Source organism: Apaloderma vittatum, unplaced genomic scaffold, assembly GCF_000703405.1.
Source record: "Apaloderma vittatum isolate BGI_N311 unplaced genomic scaffold, ASM70340v1 scaffold2153, whole genome shotgun sequence".
Classification (NCBI taxonomy): Eukaryota; Metazoa; Chordata; class Aves; order Trogoniformes; family Trogonidae; genus Apaloderma; species Apaloderma vittatum.
This window is the reverse complement of record NW_009708406.1, coordinates 126014-136630: the sequence shown is the minus strand read 5'-3', so window position 1 is coordinate 136630 and position 10617 is coordinate 126014. Positions and strand designations below refer to the sequence as shown.

The 10617-nt window shown below is 38.8% G+C and overlaps 1 protein-coding gene across 1 annotated transcript in view; it reads right to left on the bottom strand.

The window, feature by feature from the left end:
* TRIO (trio Rho guanine nucleotide exchange factor) overlaps positions 1–10617 on the bottom strand; it is a gene marked incomplete at its 5' end in the record, with an annotated part of 134475 nt that overhangs the window by 1378 nt on the left and 122480 nt on the right. Inside the window, 9 exons of the mRNA XM_009866530.1 lie at positions 236–374; positions 806–1006; positions 1619–1697; positions 2352–2473; positions 4031–4193; positions 5087–5114; positions 5460–5598; positions 6408–6655; positions 10544–10612. Of these exons, the coding sequence (XP_009864832.1) occupies positions 236–374; positions 806–1006; positions 1619–1697; positions 2352–2473; positions 4031–4193; positions 5087–5114; positions 5460–5598; positions 6408–6655; positions 10544–10612 (1188 nt within the window). The remainder of the gene's footprint in view (positions 1–235; positions 375–805; positions 1007–1618; positions 1698–2351; positions 2474–4030; positions 4194–5086; positions 5115–5459; positions 5599–6407; positions 6656–10543; positions 10613–10617) is intronic.

The following is a 10617-nucleotide window of genomic DNA, read 5'->3' as shown; positions in this document are numbered from 1 at the left end:
CAAAGGATCATGCAGAGCCAGCAAGCTTTAAGAAGAAAGCACAGGGAATTAAAACTTTCTGCCTTACTGGCCAGAAGTGACCTAGGGCATCTAGGGACGGTGCCCTGACCCATACCCTTGATACAGTCCCAAAGCATTCACAGTTCTGCGTTCCTGGTTGCAAAGTTTCCTAGGAGAGGGAGGTTTTTATTCCTCAAATGGTGCAACATTGCCAGGAATCCCATTCACTCCTCACCTTTAGGTCCAAATGTGCTATTCTGCAGTTGTGAAGATACTGCACTGCTTCCAGAATCTCTCCCAGGTAGAGTCTGATCTTCCCTTCTGTGAGGTTTCCCCATCGCACAACATAGTCTAGAAGGCGACCCTGGTCAGCCCTATTGGAATTACAAAGGTTATATTTTGTATTAATCCAAATATCAGAACTGAAAGAAAAAACAAACAGGCCACAGACTACAGGAATAACTGTAGCCTACAGCACCTAGAAGACAAGAGGAACAGGGTATGAGGAGGAGATTTGATATCAAGCTACCAGACCACAACATTACTAATTCACTTGTGCAACCGCTTGACACAAAACATTTCCTTCAGACTAAGATAACCATGCACATTGCAGTTTACTATCTTGTTTCCTTCTGAGTATTAAACTCAACATTTTAATAACAGCGTTAGACAACTGCAATATTTTACTTAGGTGTCGTGAAACTTCTATGAAACCTTAAAGTTCCTTATTCATAAGCCACTATAAATGCCCCCGAAAGTCAGCTATAGAGATTGTATTGTACAGAAAACACTGGAGTTCACACACATTTCTAACACTAGTATATAGTTGGTGGAGGTCTCAAAGGTATCGAGAAGGCCAATGAGCTGGGGATGCTGGAGATTCTGCATGACTCCAAGTTCATGAGTAACTTGGTCTCGCTTCATCAACTTCTTGTTCACAAACTTAGTGGCTACTGCTTGCTTGGTTCCCTTCTGGTCACACTTCTTAACAACAGAAAATCTGCCCCTGAAATAAAACATTGAAAGGAAAGAATTAACCAAGAGATGAACCAGAGACATACTTTAATCTTGAAAGGCAGCCTGAGAGAGATCTAATTTTCCATCTCTAATAAGCCACCCTTACAGAGCAGTTCAGTGCCTGCATCTCCTACAAAACGTGACTGTATAAATTATGTCCTGAAAAAGATCTGTTTTATCGCATTTGTGGGGAACTCAACTTAGTGTAGTATCCAGTTTTCAAAGCTCATAATTAAGATGGACAAATGTTTGTTCTATGTGACTTATTTTGTCCATTTTCAGACTTGTTCCATCTGTAATTCTCATAGCCTAAATAAAAAGATTTAGGAAAGCTTTATTACAGAAAGAGCACCAGTCACTGTAAAGTATGCTTCAAAAAAATAAAATAATATCCCCCAATCTATGACACCACTTTAGCCTAAAAGCTTAAACGTGTTCTCTTTATGCAGTGCCATCTAGTGCTGGTAAAATTCTCACTTCCTCATTTCTACTTAATCCAATGTCATTCTGGCCTTGAAGGTTCATACAGTAAGTATTTTTCAAGAAGCAATGTGTGTTTTGAAAGAGAAGTTAACATTTTGACATAGCATACAGAACGCACCTGCCAAGCTCAGCCACTTCACTGTAGAGGGAATCAAAGTTGTCTTTCCAGATTACCATGATTCCATCACTTCCAGGACCTACCAAAAAAAGAAAAAGGAAGTATGCCCAAAACTTAACATACTCAGATCCCCCTCAGAACTAAATTGTTGTAATTATAATATAAGTATTATAATTATAAGTTTTGATGAAATATTTGGACTTCATAATGAGTTTGGGAAGAATTTCCCTCAGTCAGACTGGTGCCTATCATCTTTCTTTTGAAGTTGTGTGTGTCTATCGAAAAACAACTCATGGCCTCATATTGTCCATCCTCTTACAGCTCAGAAAGAAAGTTATTTCTGCCATTAACTACTCCACTGGTGGTTTATAAAGGCTGCTACAGTAATAGAAGAAAAAAAGTTTTGTTTACTCTTTGTACAAGATAATGCACAAGGATCAGCTACAATCAAATGTTCTCCTACATACAGTGGCTTTACAATTCAAGTAAAGGAGCATATTAAAATACAGTTGATAGTACTGTGTGGGCATCTTGTCTGTATGAATTTCTATTTAGTTACATCCTACAAGTGCATCCATTCCTGATGCGACATCACGGGTAAAAAGATCTTTTCTAATACTCCTTCAACACATGAATGCCCAAGCTTTTTTTCTGTATCACAGTTATCAGACATTTTGAATGTAATTAGATAAAAAAATAGATTAAAAAAAAAAAAGCAATGCACCAGGCCTACCTAAAACTCGTAGACTGGCGGAAGATGAAACCGAACCCATATCGTTTGCAGCTATACATGTATAGATACCATCGTCTTCTGCAGTGACGCCAATGATTTTCAGTGAAGCCTCTCCTAAGTCACTTTAAAAAGGAAGACACAATCATGTCCATTAACTTTATATTCATTTTACAGACCTTAAGCTATGATTTTAGTCAAAGCAAGATCAATACTGTTAATTTTTCTTATTCTCCAGTTTCTGCCTCTCTCAGGACAAACAGTACTAACCCCGTCTCTGCCATTTCAGAAGTATTTAGGAGAATCTGAGTATTTTGTGTCCATCAAATATCTTGGAATGTCCTACAGACTATGAGAAAAACATCCTCACTGATATTGGATCAGTATGTTGCAGGCTCACTCGTGTTTGAAAAATCAAATGCCTCCTGTTTCTTCCTGCCTCCTCTACTTCCTTATGAGAAGTAATTATGAGAAGCCGTATTCTTATTGTTTTCCTTTGGATTCATCCCAGCTACTGCAAGTCATTTGACTTACTGAACCAAAACCAATTTGCCACAGTTTTCGCCACATGATTTCATTTCAGTGGAAAAAAGGAATGTAAATTTTAGGAACACAGGAAGATGACCTTCCTTCTCCAGCTAAAAGAACATTTCATGATATTTCTAAAAATCTGTCAGGCACAGCCAACATGATTTACTGGATACAATTTGGTAACAGTAAGAAATCACAGTGAATTAAACACAGTGAATTGCTTACTCATCCCACAGGAGTCCTGGATGCAGTGGGAAAACTGCCACAATGCCTCTGTCTCCCCATAAAAAAAAAAAATTATACTCAGTGAAAAAGCAAAAAGCAGCACGAGGAGGTAGAACAACCCAGTATAACATGCCATCAAGTTTGCAGGTAAGTTGGGCTATACCACACAACCTCTAAGAAGACACACTCTTCTATCAAGTTTTCACAAAAACATCCTTCATTCTGAATTGAGAGCATAATTCATAAGACATTTCTTCACACTAAAAATACTCATTAAACATTTTCTGTATAGAAAAGAATGCTTTTTCAGAAAAAAACCCAAACTTTTCTAACATGCACTTTCACATTCCAAAATACAGAAATTTCCCTCATTACTCAGGTGTTTGAGTTACCAGTTAGTCACATCATAGCAAAGCTAAAACCAGATAAAAATGTTAATTTCCATGTTTCAAAAAACCAAGGCAGTGACATTGCCATGTCAGTAGGAAACAGAGGTTTTTCTTTGCAAAATACTGAAGTGTGATCTGAAAGCAGACATGTTCCTCAAAAATGATGGCATGCTACTAATGGAAATAAGGGATTGGCAGGATGGAGTGTCACAGTGCTGGCACATCACACATGCTGTTCATGTTCAAGCACTAGGTCAGAGCAACAGAATTGCAATGGGTTCTGCAATAGCTAATCAGAAATAACAGTTGAATTTTCTTTTGTTTTTAAAAATCAACTGAATATGACATTTGTGTACCCCACCCATACACAGAAGTTACACAACGCTTCCAGAAAATCTCAGCTGTGAAATATTTCTGTCTGAGGGCTACCCTACCTTTATGCCTCAAAGCCAAAAGCTATCCTACACCAAGGGTGAAAAGAAAAAAAGGTAACACAGTTTCAGCAGTTACTGCTGAACGTTACACAAATTACCGTACCTGTAGGAAATGCTGTGATGGCCGTCATTGCTCAGTGTGTTATGATCAGGACCTTTCCAAGTAACTGAAGCCTTGGGGCGACCACAGACTTTACACCTAAGCACGATGGTCTCTCCTGTCTCACATGTTACCTCACTCAATGGTACTATAAACTCTGGGGGAACTGGAAAAAGAAAATTAATGGCATTAGGTTAACTGAAGTTAAAAAATTTCCTTTTCTATTCCTTGCACTCAATTCTACCAGACAAACTGGTACGGTACCTTACATTTACAAGGTATATCTATCCCTTTACCCATGGAGCACATCCATGGCCAGGACATTGAATTTTTCTCCGCATGAACTTGGACACAACACTACTGCTATGCCACCAACAGCCCTCAAGCCTACCATGGTGAACCGAACACTGTGCTTATGGCAAGCTGAGGGAACACTGCAGAAAAAATATTTAAAGGCATGCTCAGCCAGACTATTCTGTACATCCAGCTATGTTCGCAAAAGGGAACACGGAACACCTCATTCATCCACTAAGGCACTGTGGTTGTTTCCCTTTTTCACAGGTGAAACTCAAAAAGTTTAGTTCTGTGTATTTGGCTCTGACCCTACAGGGTCACTATCTTTGTCCTGACCAGCCTCTGCTCTGGAAAGGCCCTGAATGTGCCCTAAGGTGCAAGGTTAAAAATGAAGCAGCCCCAACTCACTCCTGGCCTTGTTATTTTGCCAAGTCAGCAAGGCTCAACTTCCACACAGCCTCAGAGAATCAAAGAACTGTTGAGGCTGGAAAAGACCTCTGAGATCACCAAGTCTCCATACAGAACATTTCATATACTCCTTGTGTTTTATGGTGTTTTGGACTTGTGAACAAAAATGTGTTTCTTGCATCTTAAAAAATAAATACGGCTTTTTGTATTAACTGTCTCTCCTATCCAAAAAAAGCCTACATATACTTTGATAGAAAACACTCAGTTCCTGACATAATTCATAGAAGCAAATTTAATCAAAATAATGTTTTAATCAAATTGTATTTACCATAACTTTCAAAAAATAAAGCAACTTACCATCATAAATGTAATTAGGGTTGAGAAGCTGGAAAGGAGAAATTAAATAATTAATGTCCTGATAACCTTATAATAACTTAAATAACAACAGAAAACAAAACATAGTGATGGGTTGAAGTTAGCTGTACCCACAAAGATCCAAGAAACATACGAAGACCAGAATTTCTGCACCAGTCTTTCTGTAGTATCCTTATGCTATATCGTGCTTGCAGGCTCAAAGACTGTACCCTCCTGTTTTCAGATTTGTCAAATATTCTCCATTAAAAACAATATTGCTTCTAATTCCTTCATAAGAAATTCTGACAGAAGCTTACTTTTAGAGAAATCCCAACACAACCTCTTTTGGAAACTACTACGTCTTTGTAACACTTACCTTTACAGAAACCTTGTTGGCAAGTCCTTCTCGGGATTTGCGATAACCATTTTCTAGCTTGCCTTCCCTTTTGCCGTCTTTATCTTTTTTCTCAGATTTCTTCCTTAAACGGAGTGCTGTGTGCCAAGACGTTGACTTCCTGAATAAAGAACATTAAACTTTGACCAATTTTTTTAATTCCAGGTTATGTGTTTACTTTCCAGTTCCAAACAGCATTGGAAAAACTATGTCAAAATGTTATTTCATTATATAATAAGTACACTGAAATGAAATACTTTAAGTATCCCATAAGAGATGCTACCTGTGGCTAAAACTGCAAGCAAGCTAGAAAGATTAGTGTGTAGTTCAGTATTGCCTGAAATCATTGCTTGAATGGTAAACTTTCTATATGAAATAGCACACTGTCAATCAAACTGAGCAATGATCAGTATGAAATCCATATCAAACATGGCCTATAGAAGCTTTACATAAAGCTTTAATGCTAAGAACTTTGATATTTGTTCCACTGCAGATTTGAGAGATATTCCTAGCCTGACCAGTCATTTTCAATAGGTTTGTGGCTCAAAGTAGAGACCTAGGGACTCTGAAATCCGGTTTCGCTTGGAACAAACATTTCTTGACTGTTCCTAAACACAGGTGGCTAGTCTGATAACTCATTCTATTCAATAAACAAACCAGTAACTATTGCTGCTCTTACATCTTACGTAATTTTTTCCCAGAAGCTTGCACTACTACAGCTTTTTCATAATGAGTATGTGCTTCTGGGCTCCTCCTTGCTAGCTTGTGCTCTGAAGTTTGCCAAGAGACCTCTGAAGTACTCATTCTTGCTTGATGTTCATTTATTTCTCAAAGATCACTTGAACTTTCAGTTTAAAAGGTTCAAACCCTTGTCTAAATTGAAAGCTTTTCCTCCTCCTCCTCCCCTTCTACGCACACCCAGGCACTCACTTGATGGTTCCATCAGGGTTGTCAATGATGACTGCACTGGTATGCCCCAAGACATAGCCGGGAATCCAGCCCTCGGCTGCAGGGCACTGATCAGTGGCGGCTCTGAACACCAAAAACATGTTCTGTTGGTTGCTGGCTAGAATCTGCACGACCTCTCCTTGGTAGACATTTATCTCATCCTCCTTCACTGCCGTGTAATCGTGTGTCACCAGCATGGTGGAGATATTGCTACTGCTGCTACTTTCACTCTGCAAGTGTCAATTGGAGGCAGAAAGAGGAAAAAAGAAAGATCAAATTTAAAGTTCATGAAGACAACAGGCTGTTCTTGGCCTGCTACATTACCTGCATAATCCATGTGACCTAAGCTGTAGTCACAGAAAAGAGCTACATCATCTCTTTTAAAACTGCCTGTGTCTATCTTGTGCAAATTAATTTGATCTCTAAATACATTCACGAACAGATGCTGCAGAAATTTATTCCTGTTCCTTCTACTCATGATTACTCCCTTTAACAAAGAGTATATTTATTCAATACATGGGATGGTTTTTCATGGTCTTATGGGTGCAGTTTGAAAAGTATAATCATTACCTCATAAACACTGGAAATTCCAGCAATGAAAATTACATATAGTCCTTCCTAGAGCTATTTGTCAGACCTCAGACACCACAAAACACAACAAGGCACAAAAGAACAAAATAGGCTTTTGACAAAACCACAAGGCTTATCCCTAGCTGAATCTGTACCAGCAGTTTTATTCCTTTAAACACACAGGATGAGGTAAATTGCTCACTGAACTACCAGAATAATGCTGGAAATCTCACTTCTAATTGATTAGTGACTGTGATTGCTGCGTGTTGCTAGCTGTTTATCATAAATTTTCAACCAGTGTTCATGAATGTTGTTTGTTTCCCCACTGCGCATTTGCAGAAAGCTAATTATGGCTGATCAGGTCATTAAAAGTCATGCCACTTTTCAAAAGAAAAAGCCTCCTCCTGGCCACGAACCCACTGGAAAAGATTATTTTTTAAAAGCAAGACTAATTTCGTGCATTTGCGTGTTTTTCTCATATGAGATTTAATAACTGGAAGTGTGAAATCCATTACCAGATTATGCAACCCACTCCCTGAAATAGGGTACGTACTTTTTGAAACAAGTTAAAACCAAAGCAGACGCCCTATTAATGATGTGTCATGAGGCACGTATATGCACGTGCTTGCCTCGTCTCTGTTCTTACTTCAAACTGTTCCAGGTCACCTTGTCTTCTCAAAGCTGTCAAATATTTCTCCCCTCAGTTTTGAGGGGACAGTGGACAGCATGGTATGCTGGGAGTCCTGAAAACCATGTTCCCTCGCAATCTGCTCATGGCCTTGAACAAGTCATTCCCTCTCTTGGTGCCTGTGCTTCGCCATGAGTGCTCTGGCTGAAAACCCAAGACATTTGGAAAGGAACAGTCTCAGGTGAATCATTCACAGCATGTTCAGTACATTGATGCTTGGGTTTCCAGTGAGTCTGTACACTTCATTCTGGCTGGACTATTTTGTTCAATGGGGTGATTTGAGTCCATTCTGTCTTCTTCCTCCTATTAGGATGATGAAGCAAATGCTACCACAGAGTAAAAGAACTCATCCTGGATTGTACCTCTAATAAAAGATATTTATGTTAATTCCAAATGTGGTATTTTCAGTGGGAGGACTCATTTTGTCTATCTTAGAGGACTGCCTGCATGGTCTTCTGTGTTAGCAAGCCCTCTTCATGATTCAGGCAAACCAGGGATATTGGAACCAGAAAACGAGTCTCATTTTCAGTCATTGTTTAAATTCAAGATTATAACTTGTTAGATTCTTCTAGCTAGATGAAACACAACTCTATTCAGAGAAAGCTGCTTTTGCTAAGTCCTTCTCTTAGACTTATAGGGGGAGCTGAAGGGAAAGCTTAAGTTGCAAAACCAACCTAAAGCCCCAAAAATCTTGCCCCACACACTATTCTTGAATATACTATTCCTTAGCATGCAGCAGAATTTGTGTAACTGCATGACTGACCTTCCTCTAACACAACATTTCTTTTTAATAGCTAAGCCCTGAAGGTTTATATTAAACTCTAAATATCTCTTGTTTACAAAAGGACAGATAAATCTGTTAAATAAACAAATGTCTGGTAACTACTAAGTGACAAACATTCTTGTGAATGTGTTTATATAAGAATTTATTCTCAACATAGAGAGAGCCTTTTCTTTTGCCTTGCAAGGAAGTAATTATTCTTTCACAGTTAATGTTTTTCTAGTGCAAGTTCTACTGGCCATCACTGACCTCAATTATGGGATTAGAGGAGAATTCACAACCAAAATATAAAAAATTCCTCCCATATTCCTGAAATACTAGTGAAACCAACCCCTTCTTCTTCGACCTAGAAGCAACTTTTCCATAAGTAAAGAACCGTAACCATATGTGCATGTAAATATACACACACAAATGGTTAAATCAAAATAAACCTTCCCAATCAATTTTCTGTAGCCCATTGAATATGTGAAATCCTGCTAAAGTATGGTCTAGAAATGAGGTTATCCATGAAGAATTATGACCCAACTATCAAACTAAAAGAATCACAGTTGTGAAGCAGAAGATATGCATTCATATAATGCATTTTACAGTAAAACATAAACAAGCACCGGTGTCTTTGCTGAGATAGTATCAAAATTCAAATGTTTTGAAAACTCAGTGCCATCCCATCCCTCCCCCTCTCTTTGTTTAACGGAATAACATCAATGAATACTATGCAAGTCATCTCTACGTATAAAAACTACCACTGTCTCGATTCACACACTGTGGAGTAATTGTGAAATACTCCAGTTCTCCGAGATATTACATTATCATTACATTTTGCTAGACTGAAGATAAACACAAGACAGAGCTAAATCAAATGAAAAGCTCAAGGAAGATCAGGATAACAACACAATACATGCAAAGCACAATTTTTTCTTCCGAAGCTATTACAAAAGTCAGTGTAAGAACTAAGAAGTCAAGAAAGCTCTGTGTGTTAAACAGTTCTATAAAGAAATGCATGCATTTAAAAAAAGGTCTGGCAAGTTAGGTGATTTGCAAAATTGTTGTTGCATACTATTTGTGAGAGAGTGGAAAAACAAACATCCGTGAACACAACATTTAGTAAGAGAAAAATTAAATGCGAGTTTAAAAAGAAAGGCACGATAGCCTGCCTACCATATCCACGGCAAGTGCCTTGGAAATTTTTGCTTTATATTTGCCCATGCCCCTGTGATTGCTGCGTTGCATTTCCTGGTGGAAGTTATTAGAGAGAATGTGGATTCTGTTGATACCCCAACTTTCCGCAAAAACACACCAAGTGCATACTAAAAAGTTGAACCTCCAGATGCCCTAAACAAGTTCTTCTTACAAAGCAGAAAAGACAAGTGGAGTCACTATTTGTTTTGGTTGTAGTAGCAGGAGGATTATTTTTGCTACGTTTTGTTGGCCTGTTTTGAGTGGATTGCAGGAAGCTTCCTTGATCAAAGATAGGATTTAAAAAGAGAATGTTGTACATGAACTAAGGCTAAAAGGGGTGGTGGTGGTGAAATTAATAAAAATATTTTAAAAAATCGAGCAGCCCAGGGAATGTACTGTAGATGTCTCCAGGAAGTCAAAACTCAACAGGACAATGGTTGCGGATTTGTGCGTGAAAAGGAAAAAAGCCCCAAGGCAATCTGCCAAAATCTCAAAGTCAGATTTAAGTGCTGGTCGCAATGCATAGCCCAAGGTGCTCTGGCTGCCACACTTCAGCGTGTTAATTATGAGCCTTCAAATTAGAGACGAAAAAAAAGCAAGGAGAGCAAGTTAGTAAGTATCAGCCTAGTGATCTACGTTTTCAGCAGAGGCAGAAATTGCACCTAATGTTAGCAGTCGCTTTTGTGTCTGTATACATATCCACGTTTGTATGTATACACACACAGAGAGGTAGACAATTTTGGTTTTTTTATGTGCAGGAGGTACTCGAACAGTTGATTATTTCAGAGCAGTACAGCGCTGGAGAGCCATAAGTTAGTACGGAGAGCGATGGTAACGCGCAGAAAGAGAGCGTGGGAAGGTTTTAGAAGAGCTCGCAGGACAGAGGTGCTCCGCTCTTACCCCATTACTCTGGGTGGAGTGAACTGACTGCTCGCTGGTCGAGGAGCATGTGCTCATGCGGTCTGTGTCCTTGC